At 32.2% G+C, this 26,096-nt stretch overlaps 2 protein-coding genes and 1 long non-coding RNA gene across 5 annotated transcripts in view; all 3 read right to left on the reverse strand.

Annotated features, from left to right (window-relative positions):
* Positions 1-26,096, reverse strand: part of LOC132741605 (uncharacterized oxidoreductase YjmC-like) — a 41,837-nt gene that overhangs the window by 12,413 nt on the left and 3,328 nt on the right. For 2 of the 3 annotated variants that reach the window (XM_060729815.1, XM_060729817.1), the window contains exons 2-3: positions 24,173-24,346; positions 20,367-20,474 (exon numbers count right to left, since the gene is read on the reverse strand). In XM_060729815.1, coding sequence (XP_060585798.1) covers positions 20,367-20,474; positions 24,173-24,346 — 282 coding nt within the window. Of the gene's footprint in view, positions 1-19,416; positions 19,479-19,976; positions 20,058-20,366; positions 20,475-24,172; positions 24,347-26,096 lie in introns of all 3 variants that reach the window. The other variant, XM_060729816.1, reaches the window with a different exon arrangement.
* Positions 5,394-12,905, reverse strand: LOC132741607 ((2R)-3-sulfolactate dehydrogenase (NADP(+))-like). The gene is made up of 4 exons (XM_060729821.1): positions 12,734-12,905; positions 7,315-7,422; positions 6,588-6,668; positions 5,394-5,687 (listed from the first exon to the last, which is right to left on the reverse strand). Exons 1-4 carry the CDS (start codon positions 12,894-12,896, stop codon positions 5,623-5,625), a joined length of 417 nt encoding a protein of 138 aa, XP_060585804.1. The 5' UTR covers positions 12,897-12,905; the 3' UTR covers positions 5,394-5,622.
* On the reverse strand, positions 15,217-17,466 carry LOC132741610 (uncharacterized). Its single transcript, XR_009627303.1, has 3 exons — positions 17,348-17,466; positions 16,224-16,334; positions 15,217-15,229 (listed from the first exon to the last, which is right to left on the reverse strand). It is a non-coding gene; the product is annotated as an uncharacterized LOC132741610 (long non-coding RNA).

Below are 26,096 nucleotides of genomic sequence, written 5' to 3' on the forward strand. Positions count from 1 at the left end.
TACAAATGTAATGCATATTTGTATTATAAATGATGAACTTTGTATTACAAATGTAATGCATCTGTTGTATTATAAATGATGAACTTTGTATTACAAATGTAATGTATCTTTTGTATTATGAATGATGAACTTTGTATTATAAATGATATGTGTCTTTTGTATTATAAAAAATGAACTTTGTATTACAAATGTAATGTATCTTTTGTATTATAAATGATGATTTTTGTATTACAAATGTAATGTATCTCAATGTTTGTACAAGTCAAAATAAAATTACTTTTATGTATATTTTCCTTGTTTATCATTTGATATGAAAGTTAACGTTAATTAAACCCTCCATTGATATCAATACAGTTAGATATACATGTATATTTCAAATATTACCGCTACAAGATATCTCCGTTTTGACATGAAATTGCCATTCCTGGATTCCCTAACGGTACAGGTCAATGTCATTAAATACTTTCTACCGTCATTTACATGTTACCTCACCTCTGACATGAACAAAAGTTATCAGCTCCTTGAGTAAGTACGAAAAACCGGTATAAATTCCCGAATTTATCTCCATGAATTCCCGATTTCATCTTCACAAATTCACGATATTAACTTTAAGAATTTGCGATTTCTTCTCGAATTCAGCTTCGAGTTCAACTCCGTGAATTCACGATTTCAACTTTAGGAATTCACCATTTCAATTCATAATTTCACGAATTCAGCTCATAAAATTCACAATTTCAACTTAATGAAGTTGATATAGTGAAGTCATGAAGGTGAATTCGAGAAGTTAAAATCGAAGGTTAATTCGAGAAGTTTAAATCGTGTATTTCGTGAATTCACGAAGTTAAAATCAAAACTCACCCAGTCTGTTCAAGCCGTGACTGTAGTGGCCACTGTAATCTGCAGACACAAGAAGATCGGCCAGTGATGACCCATGTTCTTCTGAGATCCTAACTGCTTTCATACACCTCACGACAAACGCGTGAAACTCGTGCAGGGGAACAATTGATCCTTCTGACGTCAATGTGATATAAGCTGAGGAATGAAAAAGAAGAAAGATTTGAATAGAAATTAAGCAGACACACTGTTGGCTATCCGTTTTATTTGTCCATTTTATTTTATTACAAATCTTTCTAAGTCCTACTTTACTTGTCGTTACATTTTAAAACTCGATATGCTTTTTGTGTTAATATAAATCATAAAACGAAAACTTGTAGATCTACACGGAAATGCAATATTAGGAAACATGTACATACACTATAACACGTGGGAAATAGACATATTTTAAGTCAGAAATATCGAAATTGGCGCGATAAAAGCTGGTTTTCTTGCATTATTTAGTTCTTGGAGAATAGTTTTAACTCTTCAATGCATTAAAATGTTGTTAGACATTGTGTTCGGTAATATGCCCGAACAATTATTAAAAGGAAAACCGTGCAATAATATAAAATAAAAAAATAAGAAAATAGATCTTATATGAATTGACTATGGTCGAAAAAAACTTATAACTATGGATACATAAAAACAAAAGCAACGTGACATTGTTTTATAATTTTAAAGACTTTACTCAGTTAACTACGTGGCCAAAATGTTCAAAACTTTTTATGCGTCAATTAGCTGACATATATGTAGTGTCACATCTTTTATTGTAAAAGTGCGTATCGCATTTTGTAACGCAGAATTACTTTGTAATCTTATTGTTGAAATGCACAAGAATACATCGGATATATGACCATATACCTCGTACATATAATAATTTACCCTTTTATTTCACACCTTATAGAATGTAATCATTGAACTTCCAGCATTTGTACAATTTGATATCCCAATACAAATTAAGTTTTGACCGAATCTCATCAAATTAGCAGCTGTTTTGTTTTGCCAGTCAAAAAAACCCCATGTCAAATCGATATTGCACTCTATCAGGCTTCGTTTTTTTCGAGTCCAAAAAATCCATTTCAAATTGCAATTGTACTGATTTAGCCTCGTTTTTCTTTTCAGAGTCAACAAAAATCATATCAATTCATTATTGTTCTCAAATTATCAAAGTTCTGCCAAAATGTTAAAAATTTGATGGTTGATGGTACGTCATTATGTGATACATGGTTAAGTACAATGCTAAATCTGTAGTACTCGTACAAAGGTGCAAAACCTATATTAGACTCCGCTCATCAAATATAGGTTTGACAGCTGTGTAGTTGTTCCATCAGAATTCAGTATTGTACTCAACAATCAGTAATAACCTCATAATATCAACTGTCAAAACAACTCTTAAAGATCATCATACGGGTATATACGTAATGATATTTAGCTAACAACTTAAAGTCTAAAAAGCAAACGCTGCTATTAATTAAGGAATGTTAACTAAACATAGATTTAAACTACATACTAATTCAAAAGAAGAAAATACTTATAACATATACTCACCATGCAGTTTATATGGCACCAGTATTCACATGAACCGTGTAAATATAACCTAAAACTTCTAAAATGACTCTCTTATCAGTATATCTATGTGAAAATTATATTGTTAGACACGATTTCACTCTGAACACCGGCGGTATTTCATCTGCATCGCTTAATATCATGCATAGTATGATTGTGTAGAATTAAAATGCGTACAACTTTGTGAATAAAAATATTTAACTCTTAGAGGGCGTGTGGCATATTCCGCCACATTGTTAAATAAAATACAGTAAACAAGTTTCGAATAACCTAAACAATTTCTTGCAAAACAACGACAACACCACCAACAGCAACAAAGACGAACAAAAAACAACAAGTAAAAAACAAACAAAATTAAAACGGAAAATCCAGATTAAAAAAAAAATAAACTGCCAAGATAACATTGAAATCAGGGGCATTCAACTTGACAACGAAACAAATGAGCATAATGTCACTTTAAAGCTGCGTTCCCGCTTGAATTCACTCTGTATATTATAAGGCGCAAGAATATTAAAGAAACAAGACCTACCTTGCTTCCATTGCATGTTCACACCATCGTACCATCTTATATCGCGGGTACGGACGAAATTAAACAATCACGATTGTCCAAACGAAACACCGTACAAAATAATTTCGTTATTTTTACAAAATATTCATTAATGTACAAATTGCACAATAATTAAATGTAAAAAGTATCTACTGATCAGGGGAAGTAACTGCTTCGGGGAGTTTGCAAAACGCCTAGCACGAGTCACTTCCCCTAATCAGTTTTGAAGTTATGATTTTCTCAAATTTTTTAACGGAACACGCGCATCTATTTATTTACTCTATTCCTGTAATTTGCTCGCTTTGACGAGATGAAACGCAGTGTTTTATCGCAAATAAGTGTACAAGCAATCCATGGTATATCAGAAAGATTTTTTATCAGAACAATTGAGTATGTAGTTATTTTGTTATAACCCGTGACACACTCATTCATCAAGCGATTTCTAGCAAATCTTCTGTTCCCTTTCTCACTGTTGTTAAGCAATACCGTGGTATACATGGTTAAAATATTACATATTTACTTTTGTATCGCACTAATGCATTGCTATTTTGTACTACAATTATATAGTTCGGGCGAAATGGATACGGGACACTCCTTTTTTCTTATTTGTTAATTTATGAAATATTTTATTTCAAAGTGTATCTAATTATTTCTTCTCACTTTTTCGCGGAAATTGCCTTTACGCAAATGTAAGTCTATTTTTTATTCCGTATATTGTCGTTTCCTTTATTGAAATGTATGTATGACTAGATGAAAGAAACTTTTTTTACAGTATAGTATCATTATAAACGAGTCAGAAAAATCTTTTTGAATGTTCAATATAATAATATAATATGAACGTTGATAAATAAACTAGCATTTCCTGAAAGAACTGGGTCGCTATAGAGAAATAGATGGAGTTTGATGTTGTGGACTTTCATGTTTTGTAGTATTGTACTACACACAACAATAAAAAAAGTAATAGGTAGGAAAAATAAAATATCAAAAATGAAATCAATAAGTTGGGCGTAGATTGATTAACATATTCGTAGCTGCTAATTGATTATGCAGGTATGCTTAGGATGTTACCATATTCGAATATGCGTTAACAATCAAGAAATCAAATATAAGAAAAGGGAGTAAGCACATATGAGCAAATTAAAAATAAACAATTGCTTGGGTATATCAACGGAAAGCCATTTTATAGAAAATTATTCTATTGTTGTGTCAGTCTCGAATCCGAGAAATCAGTGTTTAAATGAGGTATGGTTTGAATTATCTTTAAAATTTCAATTGATATCACCCTATGCGAAAGATGACTTTTATACTCAGAAAACAAAATATTCGGCCATTCAACAGAAACACGGATTCACGTACACAATGTAAAAATATGATATTTTAAACAATTTCTTTGAAAATTTCTCTTTTTTTCAGATTGAGTTAAGCTTTAAAGAATCAATGTTACAATGCTAATAAACCTCGTCAAAATCAAAATAATGATAAGAAATTGTCCAATATATTACAATCATTTTTTTCAGAAGAATGAAGATCAGTGAAAACTAAACATTTAATTCATTTTTTACATCTAGATCTATTATGCAAAATTAAGATCTTGTCTGCGACTTGGAGTTTGCAGCCAAGTGGAAGAGAGTTAGCTGTATGGAATTTACCTTGTAGCTGTAAGTCAGTGTATTATTTGTTTATTTAGTTACATTCGTCCATTTTATATTCATTTCAAATTATGTAGAATAGTTTAGGCCCTATGCATAAGATCTTTGCTAGCATCTATCGTTACAAACCGAACTCAACTTCTGTTTATTTGACCATAAAAATGAATACATGTATTTACAAAATTTATCACTACAGAAAGATGTTTCTACTGTATTATTTTATTGTGTATAGAAATAAGTTGCATACTTCTGCAAACAATGACATATATATATATATTCTTTATTATACATAGTCTCATTTATACATATTTAAAACATAGACAAATATACAACGAAAACAATGTACACGTATAGCCATATAAGTCACGTCATGTAAGTCCCAAATCTTTTATTTTCACCAACTTTAGATAACGAGTTGGCGAGCATCCTTTTATGTGCGTGAGGCATTTAACGTCCTGGTGAAATATCTTAAATATTTCGAATGGAAACTCAAAGAGTAGAGTTGACAATAAAAACTGTTAAAGACAATATTTATTGTCAGCAACATTGACATTATACGCATTTAAAAATATTTTAAGGGGCCTAAATGATCGTGCGATACTACATCTAAGCTGATTAATACGATAACAGTTCGTTAAACTAAAACATTAAAGCTGTTGTGTTTGTATTAAAGTCAAACAGATCATTTTCCTCTTTTTTTCCTTGATTGTATCTGATGTTAAGTTATGATGAAACGAAAGAACAATAACAAAGAAAAAACTTGTTAAACATTTTTATTACAATAGAGAGACACCTGGCTATGTTTTGTTTTTCTAATAGTAAATAACTTTTGAACTTTTTAAAACAGTGTCAAAGTTAGACTTCGTGCAATTTCTCTTACATTCAATACATGTACTTGCTGTCATTTTCTAACTATATATAAAGACAATAAGTAATTGCAAAATTAAATGGCATCAATTTGCTTCCGTACTTTATGTGTTGAACTTAAATCATTCCGTGCTTTAATGCATACAGACCATACCATCCAGCAATTCCAAAATGATTTGAACCTGTTAAATAAAAGATTAAATTAAGTTTGTCTGTTTTTCATATTTTAAGTATTAACTGACATTGGGGTCACTGTTCCTTTTTATTATTTCAATTAAAGGCACATTTTGCCTAAAAAAATGTTTTCTTCTTTAGGAAATGGAAATATAAATTTTATAATGTTTAAATATTAGTTAACGCCATGTTATATGCTTATCGCCTGAATGATATAGCGATAATTGTGAAATAGTTTGTCATAAATATAGCAAACTGTAAATAAAGTAATGTTTTGACCTTCATACAAAATATTACATCTCTAAATCTCTATATCTACTTATTGCAAAAACGATACAGAAGGGCAAGATGGTTTAGGTAACTTGCAAATGACAAACGTTTTGGAAACTATAACAGGAAACCAAAATCACGGCTTTTGGGAAATTAAAATAAATGCATTTCTGGGGCATAAGGCACATGTGAAATAGGAAAGAACTGGTCAATCCTGACCACGGTTAATAGTAAAATTATTTTGATCTCCGTGATTATATTTTTACTACTGTAATTTTATTAAACTAAATAATATGCATCGGCTAAAAATGAAAAGGAGCGTTGTCACAAAAAAAGGTTACATATAAAGTATTGAAACAGAAATAAATAGATCTAACTATCAAGGAGGACATGTACATTACATGAAAAATAGCTGCAACTAAACAAAATGACAACAGGACAATAAAGAATAAGATAATTTTAGTAAGAAATTGTCACTTCGTGTTAAAGATAAATCTTACTATGGGTGATCTGCAAACATTTAAATTTACTGTACACAACTATATGAAAATTAAAAGGAAATATTTAAAAAGAATATCTTTATTCTTAATATATATTAGCCTTTCATTATTATTGGTTTTACTTGCATAATGATATACCTCGCGCCGACAACCAACCAATACCGGCTTCTTTTGCTTTCTTTATGGCAAAGTCCATGCAAAACCGACCAATCACAGGTCCTGTTACAAATATGAAAATCTCGAAAAGTTACAACATCTACCTAAAGTCGAGTTGTGCTTTACTCGCTATAAATTAAGATGATAATGTGCAACATGTCTAAGTAAGATAGTTATGAAATGAATATTTAGAGTACATGTTTTTCTGCGTACGGTACCCTTTAAAGGCACATGCCTCAAAAAGGAATATTTGTTTCCTTCTGTGGAAAGGCAAATATGTGTTTTTCAATGTTGAAATAATGTATGTAGAACATCTTAAATGCTTATCACCAGAGAAACTAGCATTGTATGTGAAACAATTTGTCATAAAAGTAGCTAAATAAAGTAGTATTTTGACTTCCATACAAAATAATAAATCACAATAAATATACTCATTGATAAAACACAAAAGAAGCGAAAGTTGGTTCAGCTATATATGGCCAGTAAACTATGACTGAAGGCCAAAAAAACTAAAATGAAAACTCTTGAGAAATAAACATGATAACATTGCTGAGGTTTATTGGGCATTTAAAATGTCTGCGTGTCCAGATTGAGTTGTATAAAAGCTGACATACATATGAAAGTAGTATACATGCATGTAATTTGTATGCTACGTACCATAATTCATACAAAAATTATCAGTGTATGACAAAAACCATTTAATACTTACCTAGTATATTGTTGCCTTCTACCAGCGCCGTTGCTATGGTTTTCTTGACAATTTCTGGATTTCCTGTTGCCACGGTTGTCTTCGTTTTCACGTCCGTAATATACATGTCTAAAATAAGTGAATGAATTAATGAATGAGTGCATACATGAATGAATGGATGAATGAATGAATCGGATGAGCTTAATGTGTTATGTTTAAGAATCAAAGCTACTTGCAAATATTTGATGCCAAATTACAAATTGAAGACAAACATTTGATGCCCAATAACAAGTTTTTAGATCTTGTCAATTAACTATCATTGTATATCGGTTTATACGTGGTTTTTTACGATGCTGTGACATATTAATTATGTTCAATGCTTTCGTGATTAGAATAATCTTACATTCGACACAACCTTGAAATTCGTCCAATAAATACAACATGTAAGATCGTCTATATATCTCAATATATATGTCAATATAGATATTGAATTCTTTGATATGATAACAAATAATCATTGTCACACAACAAACAGATACAGTGTGAATCTATCTAGAGCATTCTTCCTCATTGATATGTGTGTTATCGTACATATGTTTAATATCTTTTTTTGCTGTTGAAAAGCAACGGATATATCGCCCTGCTTTTTATACTTTTAATACATAAATTCTACCCATTATTACTGGTAGACATTCACGTTTTATCTCAATTACCGAACAAGACATAATTCTACTCGATATTAATATTTATGTTGAAACATGATAAACAAGATCAACAAGGAAAGGAGGCGTTTAATGAACGCAACCCACACATGAACCAGCAACAAGAACAAGAACACTCAATTTTTATCTGAATGGCCAAACAAGACAGAAAAAGCCTATACATGACGGAGAACGAGTATAAATTTCAGACAACAGCGTTATAAACTGATTGAAAAGCATTAATTAATCGTAATATCCATGATATTATTATTCAAACTAGCGGTTTAAAAATGGCTAAATTTGCATTGTTTTAGCATAAGAGAAGGATAAGGGAAACAACTGGTGTTTTTTTCACTCGATATACCTCGGTTATTTACGTAGTTCAAATCAGGCCGCAGACCACAATTAATTTCACTATATGTTCTATATAAACATTAAACCCTGTGGCAATTTTACTAACTCTCCAATCAAATCAAAGTCACTTGTGCTTATAGTACCATCCAAGATGAATAATTCCAGCTATAGCAAACTAGGGGTCATTCATCATTTTTCCACAGCATTTCAGTTCAAAATACATCAGTCTGACAGTTTTCAGTTATTAGCCGGAACCATGTGAGTTCTGTCATGTAGAAAAACACTAAAAATACACTCACTCGCATAAAATCTGGATCAAAATTGGCATTTACCAACTATTTGAAATGAATTCTGTCAGGAAATGGCCTTTTTTCTATCTCTTTCATTCAATTATTCATTTATATCTGGCATTAAATACAGGCACTCTTAAATGCGGATTTACTTCCTTATTGTGGTCAACGAAAGGCAAATAACTGTTGATCGATTCCATATAGAGACTGTCAATGGGTGTATATACTTATCCGAAGACCGACGGAAAGGGCCGACAAGTTGTGATCGGAAAAATCATGAATACAATCGCAACTATTCGGCTCTTTCCGCCAGTCTTCGGATAAGGTTATTATAGATAATAGCCGAGGACGTTCCGATTGGCATACATACTAAGGGGATCCAAGTGAATAAGATAAATCTATTTACTTTCGCATTCCGACTAGAGATAGTACCAGTTGTAACAAGGTACAATATATTACACAAAGGTATATATACATTGCATTTGATAAATAATTTTATATCAAAATGGCTGAAAAAAATGCTGGAAATGGTGAGGTGATCGGGCGAGTAAAGGAAATTTTGTGTCAACCATGCATTAATAACAATAAACAAACAACAGCAGACAAGTTTTGTCCAACTTGCAATGAATTTCAGTGTTTGGATTGTTCCAAAGTTCACTACACTTACGCCTTCTTAAAAAGTCACAAATTAGTGAATGCGAATGAGGCGAAAACGAAACAAAGCTCGTTTGATATGAAAGGATTAGACAAATGTGATCAACATCAGAAAGTTCTAGAATTCTTCTGCGAAGATGAGAATCAGCTCTGCTGCAGCTCATGTGCCATTCTTAATCATCGTAAATGTCAAAGTATTGTAGAAATTTTGAAGGTCGCTGAAAGGTCAACAAATGCAAAGTCAACGTTAAATGTTAAAATGGAGGAAGTGAGACAGAAGGCGTACAAAATCGTAGACAACATTGTCTCATCAAAAGAGAAACTAGATGAAGATGCTAAAGAAATTCCAGTCAAAATACGGCGAAAGCGGGATGAAGTAATGAAAATGTTTGACAACTTGGAAGTTTCCGTTGTTAAAGACGTTCAATCTTTTCGGAAAGAGACATTAGACAAGCTGACAATGAAGCAGTCTCAGAACGAAAAATATCTAGCTGATATAACAACGTGTCTGGAAACTATTGACGACGTGTATCAGAACGGATCTCTAGTACAGCAGTTCATAGTAGAGCAAAAGATGAAGAAAGACGTCGTTGTTCTTCACACAAATGTCGATGCAGAATGTCATGATTTAGAGACCGTGAGTGTAAGCTTTGATTTTCATGAAACATTTAAACTTCCTCCTCTGTCAGTCGCTGATTATATACCAGGACAACTGACTCTAAAATACTGTCTATCAGAGGTAGCCAATACTATAGTTCCTGTTAACAAAGCAATGATACTTACACCATTAACGTCCATTGATTTGAAGCAGAAAGAGGATGATGTAAAAGAGCCATTGTATTCAGGGATTGATTTTTTACCTGATGGTAGACTTGTTGCTGTTGATAATATGAACATGAAATTCTTAGATTACAACGAGAAGCTTGAGAAAGTAGGATCATATCAGTTATCTTACCGGCCACAATCCGTTGTTGCTGTATCTGAGGATGAAGTAGCGATAACAAGTGGCGGTGCATTAAAGTTAGACATTCTCCATGTTAACAAATCTAATGACATAACTTTAGATAGAACAATTAAAGTGACATCTAAATATGACTCGATATGTCAAAAAGATGATAAACATTTTGTCGGCGGGACAGTTGATCATTCAACACCTGTTCGTATTATATCATCTACAGCAGAAGAGAAAGATTTCAATATTAACTTTCCGAATAAGGCATATCCTATATCGACAAGCGCTTGTACTTACACAGGCAGCAGTGATAAAGTGGTGCTTACAGATAAATACGAGCATACTGTGTACATATATGACGTCAAGACAAACACGAGAGTCGTGGTGAAGGATGATCAGATCAAAGAGCCGTATGGTGTAGCAGTTGGTCCCTCTGATACTATCCTGGTTTGTAGTGAAAATACAAACTCCATTGTACAGATATCACAAACTGGACAGATCTTATCATCGTACAAGTTAGATATGAAATATCCATGTAGAATTTGTGTTTCACGTGGTAAATCATTTCTTGCAATAACAAACTCATGTAATGGTAAAAGACAACTACAGAAGTTTAAGATATCATATTGAAGACGTTGATTTTTGACATTGTTTTGTTTAACAATTAATAAAGCACGATAAGTCATCAGTGAAAAATAACAATATCAAAAGTTGAGATTTTTTTTAATGTGTGCAACTTTATACTTCAAAACTAAAATGACTGTCTATGTTATAAGAATTAAGAAGAAGAAATCAACGTGTTGTTACTGAAATATACATTATTAATGATCATCAATATTGCATATCAATTCAATAATGTGTATTATTCTTCTTATTTTTTTATAACATCTTATATTTTGAAATTCTTTTCCGCATTATCAGCAACCATTTTCTAGTTGCTAACATTCCTATATAATGGACAAAGATTACATTTATCTCATCTTAAATACCATGAAATCAGATTTAATTACATACTAGATTTAAGACGTATCAGTACAACATACCTGAATTTGACAAAATATAATGAACTTTTATATGCTAAATGAATATTTCCTTCAACATAGCATTCTGTTTTAAAATCAATATTGTATATCTTTGTAGAGTGTATAATGTATTTTAAATTATGAACTATTTATTGCAAATGTAATGTATCTTTTGTATTATAAATGATGAACTTTGTATTACAAATGTAATGTATCTTTTGTATCATAAATGATGAACTTTGTATTACAAATGTAATGCATGTTTTGTATTATAAATGATGAACATTTCATTACAAATGTAATGTATCTTTTGTATTATAATTTATGAAGTTTGTATTACAAATGTAATGTATCTTTTCTATTATAAATGATGAACTTTGTATTACAATTGTAATGCATCATTTTAATCATAAATGATGAACTTTGTATTACAAATGTAATGTATCTTTTGTATCATAAAAGATGAACTTTGTATTAAAAATGTAATGTATCTTTTGTATTATAAATGATGAACTTTGTTTTAAAAATATTATGTATCTTTTGTATTATAAATAATGAACTTTGTATAACAAATGTAATGTATCTCAATGTTTGTATAAGTCAAAATAAAATTACTATAATGTTTGTTTTCCTTGTTTATCATTTGATATGAAAGAAAACTTTAAATTTTAACCTCATTTAAATATTATATATTTAGATTACATTATATAAAATTTATTACCGAATTAAAAATATCCCCGTTTTGAATGAAATTCCCTTTCCTTGTTTTTCTGGGGTGCAGGTCTTTTCGTTGTGAAATTGATTTATTACTTTTACTTTTTTCTGTCGTCCTTTTTTTTACATTTTAACCTCACCTCTGACATGTACAAAAGTTGTCAGCTCCTTGCGAAAGTACGAAAGACCGGTGGGGGCATTTCAAAATTATGATTTCCCGATTTTATCTTCATGAATTCCCGATTTCTACTTCACGAATTAACGATTTCAACTTCACGAATTCACGATTTCAACTTCATGATTTCACGATTTCAAATTCACGAATTCACGATTTTAACTTATGAATTCACGATTGCAACTTCTCAATGTCAAGTTCGTGAAATCACGATTTTAAGTTCATGAATTAACGATTTCAACTTCAGGAATTCACAATTTCAATTCATGAAGTTCTAATCTTGAATTCTTGAAGTTGAAGTAGTAATTTCACGAAGTTGAATTTGAGAAGTTGAAATTGAAGGTGAATTCTAGAAGTTGAAATCGTGTATTAATGAAGATGAAATCGTGAAAGTTAAATCAAAACTCACCCAGTCTGTTCAAGTCGTGACTGTAGTGGTCCCTGTTGTCTGCAGAACTTTGGCCTCTACTTACCGTCCATTTACAGATTTCCCGTATATATAATACAACACGATTAAAGTATTTGATACCAGCATAGCAGGACTTTTTGGTTATATTTAAAACTTATACAAAACTCACCCAGTCTGTTCAAGCCGTGACTGTAGTGACCCCTGTAATCTTCAGATACCAGAAGATCAGCCAGTGATGATCCATGTTTTTCTGAGATCCCAATTGCTTTCATACAACTTACGACAAATGCGTGAAACTCGTGCAGGGAAACAATTGATCCTTCTGACATCATTGTGATATAACCTGTGAAATGAAACAAGTTTTATTAGAATAGAAATTAAGCACAATGTTGGCTATCCGTTTCATTTGTCCACTTTTATTTTATTTCAAATCTTTCTAAGTCCTACTTTACTTGTCTTTATATTTTAAAACTCGATATGCTTTTTTGTGTTAATGTAAATTATTAAACAAAATCTTGCTTCCAAGTAATGATAGGCAAATTCAATATTAGGTAACATGAACATACATGTACATTGTAACACGTGCAAAATCGACATATTTTATGTCAGAAATATCGAATTTGGCTCGATAAAAATTGGATGACAGGAATGAATTGCATAAACAATCATAGGTATTGTTGAAACTCATTGTTTTACAACTCATGTTTTAAGTAATTGGACCCAATCCTTGTTTGTACGTGACTGCTGGGGAAAAATAATGTTATGCTTAATTAAAGAGGTGACACTTTCTATATTTTTATCTGATATCGAGTTGTAAGAGCCGATTTGCAGTTATATGGGTAAGAGTTCGATAAAACTCCCTACGGTCGTCTTAATACAAACTCTTACCCATACTTAAAGAATCTGTTAGATTAGCATAAATCTAAACTATTTCATATATTTCATAAGTAAAAATAATTATAACATACTCACCAGATTATATGGCACCTGTATTCACATGAACCGTGTAAATATAATTTAAAACTAAAATGACCCTCTTATCAGTATATCTATGTGAAAATTATATTGTTTGACACGTTTTCACTCTGAACATCGGCGGTATTTCATCTGCATCGCTTCATATCATGTATAATAATTATGATTGTGTAGAATTAATATGCTTACAACTTTGTAGATAAAATCATTCAACTCTAAAAGTGCGTTTGGCATTTTTCGCCACTTTGTTAAAAAATAAACGTTTAACAAGTAAAAATCAAACAAAATAAAAATGGAAAATCCAGAATTTTTAAAAATAAACTGTGAAGATTACATAGGAAGCAGAAGAATTCAACTGGACAGCGAAAAAATATGAGCATAATGTCACTGCAAAGCTGCGTCCCCACCTGTATTCACTTTGAAAATTGAAAGAAGCGAGAATATTAATTTAAAAGAAGTCTTTAATTTCAAGACCTACCTTGCTTCCATCGCATTTACACCATTGTACCATCTTGCATCGCCGGTACGGACGAAATAAAACAATCACGATTGTCCAAACGGAACATCGTACAAAACACTTTCGTTATTTTTACGAAATATTCATTAAATTACAAAAATAGGATGTATTGATCAGGGGAAGTAATTGCTTCGGGGTGTTTACAAAACGCCTAGCTTAAGTCACTTCTTCTAGTCAGTTTAGAAGTTATGAATGTGTCAATATTACATGGGTTTTTTAACGGAACGCGCGCTCACTTTGACAAGATGAAACGCAGTGTTTTATAGCAAATAAGTGTACAAGCAATCCATGGTATATCAGAAACGTTTTTTTATCAGAACAATTGAGTATGTAGTTATTTCTTATAACCGGTGTCACACTCGTTCATCAAAACAAGCGATTTCTGCAAATCTTCTGTTCCCTTTCTCACGGTTGTTTAGCAATACCGTGGTTTTTATGGTTAAAATATTATAGATTTACATTTTTCTTATCGCACTAATGCATTGCTGATTTGAATTACAATGATAAAGTTCGGGCGAAATGGATACGGTTCACCCCTTTTTCAAATGTATTAATTATATGAAATATTTTGTTTCAATGTGTATCTAATAATTTCTTTTCTTACTTGTTCGTGGAAGTTACCTTTACGCAAATATTAGACTATTTTTTATTCCGTATATTGTTGTTTCTGATATTGTTATGTATGTATGACTAGATGAAAGACACCTTTTTATTCGAGTCCATTATTATGAATGAGTAAGATTTCTTTCAAACGTTCAATGTAGTAATTTGAAATTTGAATCTACTGGCATTTCCGGAAAGTGTAGGGTTGCTATAGAGAAATACATGGAGACTATCAAGTTTTGTAGTTGTGTACAACGGACAACAAAGAAGAAGTAAATTGTGGGTTTAATTTGACCACAATGATATAAATGGATAGGAGAAAAATACATATACTTAATAACACAAATAGTGTGCTTAAGAAAGCTGCAATTAGTTCGATCACGGATTTTTATAACAAATATGTTATATAAATCATATGCATGTGTAAATTATCAGAATTATATGCCTTTAGCAAAAACACAAAGTAAAAATGTTTTGACAGTGTGTCAATTTGACAGTGATCACAAAATTGCGTCCAGCCTTCTACAACGTTTTAATTGGTTCAATTTGTAATGACGCAGCTATATCATTCTGAAATAAAATAAAAATATTCTATTTAACATCGAGTGTATATATTGTATGTCGAGTTAATTTTAATATTTATTTGTACATCCATTATTCTGTATAAATTATTCCATTACCAAAGGTTCTAAAGATCGAGAGGTATGGTTGTTATATCCTTTTAGGTTCATTAAATATGTAGACGGTCAAGGACAAAAGCACAATTTCGAAAAAGTAAAATCGTATAAAGAAAGGTTCATAATTTGTGCATTACTATGCACGATACCTAGAAACCTTTAAAGCTGCACGCCAAGATGAGCTAAAATATTTCAAGAAATTCTTTAGAAAAATGTATTTAGATCTTTAAAGAAGTTAAAATATTCAATATTTAATTAATCATTTACATATTATATGCGATTAATTACTGTATTTTTCAGTATAAATCACTATAATTCTACTGCGTAACTAATGCAGTGAGAGGTATTTATGTATAATTTGACCTCTTTTTTGTTATTAACGTAGATTGTAAGTGCCGTTTGCAATGTGTAAATTACTTTCTTTGTTCACCTCACAATATTTTACTTTTAAAAACATTTTCGAAATTTTCATGAAAATAAGCATGAATCTGGAGGCATGCTGCTTTAAAAGTGTTTGTTAATGCTAGAATATGCATGTTGTTTTGAAATGTTGGCAGACGACAATATCGGGGCGTGAGTGCCGCAGAACGTATTGCTTCGCATGCACATGTGTACTAAATTTTCATTCAATGAAAGTATATCTGTTTACAAAATGATAGTTTCTTTGAAAATCAGCCGGATTTCTGCTGTACTATCTAAAAAATATAATTAAAAAATCAGCACTTAAATCGGTATATTATATACAAAAGTCAACGTTGTTTTGGATAAACTCTCGGAAGTCAAAACTACTTGTTAATTAATTAATTAAGAAAAATAACAAGCTTAAATGACAAATGAGATCAAATCATCGATATATATATTTACAGGGTAGACTTTAAAAAACTTACGGCATTTTTAATTTGGTTTGGATGGTACCAGATTCCACCTTGATTGTCACATTTTTCCATGTGTACTCTCTCCGGATCACCGGCTACCCACACTTCAGGTTGACCATCTGCCTATTTGAAATATGTTTTTATTGATAATATTCGACTAACATATTAATTTTGACCAGTTATATATTATCTATATTGACTAATATCAAATGTTAAATTGCTGCAACGAGATTTGTTTACTATTAATTGCGCAAGAAATGAATACATACTGATTTACAGTTATATGAACTAAACTGCTTATATGCAAAGTTTTACGCTTACAAAATGGAACCATGCTTGATGAACGGGCATTCCCTCTAATTCAATCTATCAGCACCTAAAATAGTTTAACACGATGTTATTAATCCATTCACTGTTTAGGATTTTTCTAAACCACTCAGTAGCTCATTCATAAGTCAACGGACTGAAAGACAGACATGGATAGCAAAATCCCAAGTATATTACATCCAACGAAGGGTAATAAATGTTTTCGACATCCAATGTATAGACTTACTGGTTCAAGATTCCTACAATGTTGCATGAGATCACTTAGTCTGTCTGCAAACCCAGGCGCAAACGCTTCCGGGTCTACTGCAACAAAGCACTGGCCCTGAAACGAGAGTATGATTTTTGTATCAACACAGCTATAGAAGACAGTTTGTGATTTGATGAGTCAAAAAGGGTCCGTACTCTCAGTGTCTGAAAGGCTGGACCGGCCCTCATTAAGCATAGAATACATACACAGTAATGTCAAAACCGAAATAACGCTGGCTTATTTCAATGGAATGCTGATTTCGATGGAATAACTAAGAATTTGACAATGGAAGGCTATTTAATGCAGGTTGAAATTCGTAGTACATTTGTTTCACTTTTATAATTACATGTATCTTTAAAATAAAATACCGGTATAACAAAAAAGCCAAAGTTAATGAATACTATTATTTTAACTTGATTCGAGCGATGTTTACAGTTGAAATTTGCTACATGCTGTCACTTTAGAATAATCGGATATTAAGTAATGCTTACTATTTATTTTATAATTTCAATTACTTTCTTTAAGACCTAAATAACGCAGAGATCGGATAAGGTTTGTGTACCAAGTTTGTTTGTCTATGAGATTCCTTCCATTTCCGGACATGGTGAGCGTAATTGGCACCACTGAGTATTCCACAGAAAATATCTACCATCATTGACAATCCATAGCCCTTGTACCCGGCTTAAAACAAATTACAAACACATTATTCTTTGCACTGACTTAGTTGATAAAGAATTCAAAAACGGAGAAATAAAGATTAATTCATAAATTTGATAAATGACATATCATTCATATTGCAAGTCCATCATAGTGAAAGAAGCTTCAACGGATACAACCTAATTGTCCATAGTACGGAATATTTATCGTAGGTTTAGATAATTTTAGTATGGTCGGAAAATATAAACCGGGGGGTTAAAACCCCACCCATGCCGGGAAATTCCAAACTTTTAATAATCTCGGGAAAGGATTATTTAGAAAAAAAACGAAAAAAAATTTCTAAACAAAAAAAATATCAAAATTTTCAATTTAAAAAATTTTTTAAAGAATTTTTCAAAATTTAATAATTAAAACCCCCGGAAAAAAAATACTCAAATTTGGGAACCCCGTGGAAAATTTTCCCCTTTGTTCTTTTTGAGAAGGGGCCCAAAAATTTTTTAACAATCGATTATATTGTTTTTATGTTAAATTCAAACTAAAACGCACTTTTAACGCCTTCAAATAAAGAAGAAATTATGGAGGGAGCATTCATTAATAAATTTAAAACGTGGGGGAAAATGGGGTTTAATCGAAAAATTGGGAAAAGGAGGAAAAAATTAAAGGGACAAAAAGAGAAAAACGGAAAATTTTTGAGAGTAAGAAAACAAATAATAAAATTGAAAATTTTAGCATTTATATAAAAATGATAAACAAACATTTTTCCCTTAGATTGGGGGCCTTTGACCCAAGAGGACTTAAACTTTGCTTGTTTGGGATCAGTAGTTTTTGTTTAAAAGCCTTTAAATTCCAACCCGCCGACCAGCCGAAAAAAATGGGTTTGGCCCAGAAAGGGGGCGCCCCTTTATCTAAAAATTTTAAAGGTTGGAATTTTGAAAATTTTTTGGGAAAAGGTTTTCTCATTTTTTTTTCAAATTAAATATTTTTAAAACCTCATAGGATTTGGCCCTTTCATAGTATTTTTAAATTTTTGTGGGTGAGGATTTCAAAACTATATTAAAAAATACATTTTGTGTTTTAAATTTATAAAAGGGATCACGTGGGTTGCCAAAAAAAAAATTAGAAAAGGGAAAAGGGTTTGGTTTAAAAAGTTTGTCTATACATTGTCATTTAATGCAAAAAATTTGGGGTAACAATTTTAAAAACGGCTGGAACAATTTTGAACAAAAAATCATAAAATTTGGTTTTATGATTTTTTTTTGTGATTTGTTTTTCCTGACTTTTAAAAAGTCCTTTAGCTTTAAAGGGTTATAAATAAAATGTTACTATAAAATTTTTTTTTTTCCCCAATTTTTTTTTTCCGGGAAAAAAAAAGAAAAAAAACCCCAAAATTAAAAACCCTAAAAAAAATTTAACCTTTTCCCTAAACGCCAAATGCCAAAAAAGGTTAAGCCATATCTTTTTACGAAACTGTTTGCCCTCTTGGGCTGGTGCCGGCAACAATATTGGTTGGTACCCCAGCAATTTTTCCCGTTTGGGGTCTTGTGGGAAAACCAAAAAAAGGGAGTATTTATAAATACCAAAACCCTACATGATAGAAATAATATCCTTTTAGATTAACAGTGATAAAAAATGCTAATGATTCAGACTGGTAATATCTGTGGTGATCTATTGCGCAGAAAAAAAGTTATATGAAAATATAAGAGCAAGAGTATGACCTATTTTAGAAGAGTATTTGAAATAACTTATTAGTAATATCTAAAAAGAAAAAAAAACATACATTACCAAATATACATTGAGTGGTTTATATCATTTATTTATTTGAATATATCAGTATTAAAGTTGGAATATACTGGAATCCAAGATACAAATGATTTAATAGTTTGATTGTTTTTGTTTAATTCTGATAGAAATAATGTTAAAAGAATCTTCATTCAGGACATATGCATTTATTTCAATGCTTCGAACTTAACTTACAATCATTCCGTGCTTTAATGCATGCAGACCATACCAGCCGGCGATTCCAAAATGATTTGAACCTATTCAAAATAAGTTACATTATGCTTTTCATTTTCTCAGTATTAGCTTATATTGGTGTTTCTGTTTTATTCATTATTTCATTTAAAAAAAGCATCAAATAAATGAAAAAGTACAAGTTTATAATTATTTTTGATATCAATGATAATATATGTATTATTGTATTCAAGGATAAATGGAAAGAAGCATTGCCACGAATTTGTCTACATAAAATATTGAAACATATATAAATTGATCTAATTATCCAAGAGGACATAACAAGTACAAAGTCTGCTGCCAAACAAAATTTGTCACTTCATATCAAAGATGAAGATGAACTAACATTGAATGTTCTATTTTTGTATTCAAACATTTAAATTTCTATCATTACAATAAACTCTGAAGTTTACAATACAATACTATATGAAATTAAGGAAATTTTTTAAGAGGAAGATATTTATTCTTAATTTACATTATCCATTCATTGTTATTGGTTTCAAGTCACGTGCGTAAGGATATACCTCGTGCCGACACCCAGCCAATGCCAGCGTCTTTTGCTTTCTTTATGGCAAGGTCCATGCAGAACCGGCCAATCACAGGTCCTGTAACAAATTTGAAAAATATGTTAATCTCGAAAACTTGCAATTTATAGTGTACGACATGGCTGTATGGAATATACATGTATGTAATGAAAATTTAGAGTACGCTTTTTTTCTGCTTAACGGTTCCCTTAAAAAAAGTCTACGTCTCATGATAACTACGCGTAATAGTATATTTCAGAACACAATATGGTAAAAAAAATCTGCCACGTATACATATGAAAATAGCATACATAAACATACATGTAATTCATAATTATGCTACAAATAAAAAAACGTTCAATGTATGATAAAAAAACATTTGATATTTACCTAGGATATTATTGCCTTCTACCAGCGCTGTTGCTATGGTTTCCTTGACAATTTCTGGGTTTCCTGTTGCCACGGTTGTCTTCGTTTTCACGTCAGTTATATACATGTCTAAAATGAATAAATTAATGAATGAATGAGTGAGTGAGTAAATGTGTCAATGAATGAATGAATGAATAAACGAATGAATGAATGAGTCGGATGGTCTTTATGACCAAAACAGAATGTAATGTTTCTACGAATCTAAGTTACTTGTACATATTTGATGCCAAATAACAAATTCAAGGCAAACATTTGGTGCCAAATAACAAGTTTCTAGATCTATAAATTAATTATCATTGAATATCGTTACAGAGAACACCTTTAAATAAGTGTACATTTCAATGTTGTTAATTTCGTAATGTTATATGAAAAACCAACCTTTATTATATACACTTTAAATATATTGATTATTCTTATCTTTTAAACTAGACATATACTATTCTATCCTGGCCTGGCACAAAACAGCATTTCATAGCACGTACTTCTATCTTGATAATTTCTAGAATTTCTCTAACAGAAATTGACCGTAAATTTTTTTTCCGTCACAATCTTAGTTTCAATGTTCCCTAGCGCTTTATAGTGATAGGAATTTACAAGAAACGCGGATTGATAAAAATTTCTTGGCCCGATGAATTTCAGGTAGTCAGAGAACCCAATTAATGGTTACGATCCTGTAGATAAAATCAGGTTCATCCTCGTAGCGGGACAAAAGATATCTTGAAATGTCAAGCCTGGTTCGTTTCTGGTCGTCACTCAACTGTCTTGGGACCCGTCTAGCGTAAACCTTTGACATGCCATAGACATCAGTCAGAATTGCCTGAACTGAACCAAAGCTTATACCCACTTCCCTAGCAATACTTCGCAGGTCTCGCCGTCTGTCCCACATGACCAGACCGTACACAGCTTCAGCAGTTTCATCGTTGGTTGCCTCTTTTAAATGCCCAGGCTGCTCATTATCTCCAATGCTCTCCCTGCCCCTCTTTAATTCAGCTACCCATTTTGTACAGTGCTATAGGAAGGGAACTCCTTCCCAAGTGTATCCATGAAGTCTTTATTGATTTCCCTGGGGGACATCCCTTTGGTCTAAATGACACACCCCTCTACTGATGAAAGTGTGTTTTATGTTACTTAATCTGTGTATAACCGCGTGTAACTCGGTCACTTATCTTCAATAAGATATCGGTATCGACGTATCGCGTGAAACTGTCAGTGTAGTGGCTAGAAGTTTATCGGGCACAGAACTTTTTGATCATACCTCGTAGACTGATCCGTAGTGTCAAAATCTAGTCTTGGACATAAAATTAATTAAATAAATCCAAATCAAATAGTTATGCATTTATCAAGTAAAAATTTATTCAAACAACAATAATCATAAGCAAAGAAGCTCTATCCTTCCATATTGTCATGTACAACTACTACTAATCATAGTATTTGTTTTTAAAGGCATATTCGGTATATATTGTGACATATTAATTATGTCCAAGGCTTGCGTAATTAGAAGAATCTTACATTCGGCACAGTCTTGAATTTTATCATTTAATTAAAATCGTTAAATAAATTCAACATGTAAGATCATCTATATATCTTAATATAGATAATGATTGCATATATCCAATAATCATTGTCACACAACCAACAGATACAGTATGAATCTATCTGTGGCATTCTTCCTAGTTGATATTTGTGTTATCTCGTAATTCATACTAAAAAGTGACAAACGATAGTACCAGTGGTAACCAGTTACAATATATTACGCAGAGGTATATAGACATTGCATTTGATTGGAATAAATTTATAATAAAATGGCTCTAAACAACGCGGGAAATGGTGAAGTGTCCGGGCGAGTTAAGGAAATTCTGTGTTAACCATGTTTGAATGACGATAAACAAACACCAGCGGAAAGTTTTGTCCAACTTGTAATGAATTTCAGTGTTTGGATTGTTCCAACGTTCACAATACTCACGTCTTCTTAAAAAGTCACAAGTTAGTGAACGCGAATGAGGCGAAAATAAAACAAGGGTCGTTTTATATGAAAGGATTAGACAAATGTGATCAACATCAGAAAGTTTTAGAATTTTTCTGCGAAGATGATAATCAGCTCTGCTGCAGTACATGTGCCATTCTTAATCATCGTAAATGCCACAGTATTGTGGAAATTCTGAAGGTCGCTGAAAGGTCAACGAATAGAAGTTCAACTTTAAAGGTTAAAATGGAGGAAGTGAGAAAGAAGGCTAACATAATCGTGGACAGCATTGTCTCATCAAAAGAGAAACTAGATGAAGATGCTAAAGAAATACCAGTCAAAATACGTCGAAAGCGGGATGAAGTAATGAAAATGTTTGACGAGTTGGAAGTTTCCGTTCTTAAAGACTTTCAATCGTTTCGGAATGAGACATTAGACAAGCTGACAATAAACCAGTCTCGGAACGAAACATATCTAGCTGATATAACAGCATGTCTTGAAACGATTGACGAAGTGCATCAGAACGGATCTCTGGTACAACAATTTATAGTAGAGCAGAAGATGCAGAATGACGTCAATGTTCTTCACACAAATGTCGATGCAGAATGTCATGTTTTAGAGACCGTGACTGTAAGCTTTGATTTTGATGAAACATTAAAACCTTCTCCTCTGTCAGTCTTTGATTATGTACCAGGACAACTGACTCTAAATGTCTGTCTGTCAGAAGTAGCCAGGAATATAGTTCCTTTTAACAAAGCAATGGTACTTACACCAGTAAAGTCCATTGATTTAAAGCAGGAAGAGGATGATATAAATGAGCCATTGTATTCAGGGATTGATTTTTTCCCTAATGGAAGACTTGTTGCTGTTGATAATAGAAATAAACAGGTTTTAGTCTACAATGAGAAACTTGAGAAAGTAGGATCATATCAGTTATTTTACATGCCATAGTCCGGTGTTGCTGTATCTGAGGATAAAGTAGCGATAACAAGTGCTATATAGTGCTTTAAAGTTAGACATTCGCGATGTTAAAAAATCTAATGACATAACTATAGATAGAACAATTACAGTGACAACACAGTATGACTCGATATGTCAAAAAGATGAAAAGCATTTTGTCAGCGGGATAATTAATCATTCAAGACATGTTCGTATTATATCATCTACAGGAGAAGAGATAGATTTCAATATAAGCTTTCCGACTAAGTCATATCCTATAGATACAAGCGCTTGTAATTACATAAGGAGCAGTGATAAAGTGGTGCTTACAGATAGCTACGAGCATACTGTCTACATATAAGGTGACTTATAGGTGCAATGGTCCGTGTGTTTTTGTATGTATTCTTGAAATGTATGTGAAATGATAAATGCACAATGTCACTATAATAAACAATTTACTTACTTACTTACTTTACTTACTTTACTTCCTTCCTTCCTTCCTTCCTTCCTTCCTTCCTTCCTTCCTTCCTTCCTTCCATCCTTCCTTCCTTCCTTCCTTCCTTCCTTCCTTCCTTCCTTCCTTCCTTCCTTACTTACTTACTTATATGACGTCAAGATAAATGAAAGAGTCGTTGTGAAGGATGATCAGCTAAACATGCTGAGGGAGCCGTATGGTGTAGCAGTTGGTCCCCTGTGATACTTTCCTGGTTTGTAGTTTGAGAACAAACTCCATTTTACAGATATCACAAACTGGACAGATCTTATCATCGTACAAGATAGATGTGGAATATCCAAGCACAATTTGTGTCTCACGTGATAAATTTATTTTATTTTTTGCTTATATATAAACTTATACAAAACTCACCCAGTCTGTTCAAGCCGTGACTGTAGTGGCCCCTGTAATCTGCAGATACCAGAAGATCAGCCAGGGATGATCCATGTTCTTCTGAGATCCTAACTGCTTTCATACACCTGACGACAAACGCGTGAAACTCATGCAGGGGTACAATTGAGCCTTGTGATGCCATTGTGAAATAAACTATGGAATAAAAAAGAAGTTAAATTTGAATAGAAATTAAGCACATACACTGTCGGCTATCTGTTTTATTTGTCCATTTTATATTATTATAGATCTTCTATCTGTTTTGACGTAAATTATTAACAAAATCTTGTTTCCAAGTTACGTCACGAAAATGCAATATAAGGAAACATGTGCATACACTATAACACATGCAAAAATCGACATATTTCATGTCAGAAATATCGAAATAAGCGTGAAAAAGCTGATTTCATTGGATTATTTCGATCTTAATAAGGAAATAGTTTTAATTCTTCAGTGCTCCATATGCACAGTAATTGCCCGATTAAGTATTAAAAGATATTATAAAATGAAGAAAAATAAGGAAATAGATAATATATGAATTAACTATAGTCGAAACAAATTTGAAACTATCGATACATAAAACAAATGCAACAACATAAGTGACATTGTTTTATAATCATAAAGGTTTTACTCAGTTATCCGCGTGACCAAAATATTCAGAAATATTCACGTGTCAATAAGGTGACATATATGTAGTGTCACATCTTTATTAATGAAAGTGCGTATCGCATTTTGTAGCGTAAAATTACTACATTAGCTTATTGTTGAAATGCACAAGAATACATTAAGTATATGGCCAATACTTTCATTTCACACCTTATAAAATGTAATCAAATCTCCCAATACAAATGATTATTAGATCAAATCTTCTCAAATTAGCAGCATTTTCGTTTTGCCAGTCCAAAAAAAAAAACCCATATCAAATCGATATTGCACTCTATCAAATATGAAAAACAAGATCAACAAGGAAAGGCGGCGTTCAATGAACGCAACCCCCATATGAACCAGCAACAAGAACCAATGGCATGGAGCCCAGGCGGACCCCAAACATAAAAAGGACAGGGCAACGACACGTTAATCATTAAATGATAAATAATTTGTAACTGATAAGGAATTCAAAGAAAATAATAATAGGCCCACAAAGGGGAAGGAGACCGGGGGAAGGGGGGGGGTAATCAAAGAAATAAAAACTAGAGGCAATGGGGAAGATACTTACCGTAGACGAGAAAACAACAAGGGACACAAGCAAAAGTGTCACCAAAACAGTATGAAACAACATAGACATACATCTGAGGAACACAGTGGGGCGCCGCCTTGGAACGGTCAGCAGCATAATAATGACTGCTGGGGAGTTTAAACCGGTTAATGGTGCACCAAACCTCGCTCTTAGCCCCACCATGTTCCTATAAACGAGACAGTGTAAATAAAATGAATCCCCGCCAAGTGAAATTCTAACAGTTGTCATGGTTACAAAAGGTTAAAGAAGTAAAACACTAAAATGATCATGTAGAAACATATAAAAGTAAACCCAATGACCATAACAAAAGTACTCAATGTCCTAAAGGAAGACAGAGCAACAAGAAAATCACCTACAAGGGCCCGACGAAGCAAGGCAGAAGACGAACATTAAGACAATTCAGTCCCAAAGGGCTTTACGAACTATCCATCATAGAGTCTCCCACTTGGTCCGTCAGATGCAATCAAAAGAGGAAAGCGTAGTGTCCAACTGTAAAAGGGTTGAACACTAAACATGCAGTATGTCTTAAAATAGTAGGGTCATAACCTCTTTTAATAAAACGTTTAATAATTTTAGTAAAAACAGCAGAAAAATTACCATGACCCAAAATCTTACGAAGTTTGTAAACCACATCGCCATAAAAACCAGGCTGGCTAATCCCTTGTCGCA

Source organism: Ruditapes philippinarum, unplaced genomic scaffold (assembly GCF_026571515.1).
Source record: "Ruditapes philippinarum isolate M1 unplaced genomic scaffold, ASM2657151v2 ctg1359_1_1_1_1, whole genome shotgun sequence".
NCBI classification, from domain to species: Eukaryota; Metazoa; Mollusca; class Bivalvia; order Venerida; family Veneridae; genus Ruditapes; species Ruditapes philippinarum.

Coding starts and splice junctions, on each gene's coding strand:
- LOC132741607 (XM_060729821.1), bottom strand. CDS start 12,896: ATGATGTCAGAAGGATCAATTGTTTCCCTGCACGAGTTTCACGCATTT. Junction 7,423..12,733: donor TCACGGCTTGAACAGACTGG/GTGAGTTTTGTA, acceptor CACTTATTTTAG/ACATGTATATTACGGACGTG. Junction 6,669..7,314: donor AGAAGGCAACAATATACTAG/GTAAGTATTAAA, acceptor TATTTGTAACAG/GACCTGTGATTGGTCGGTTT.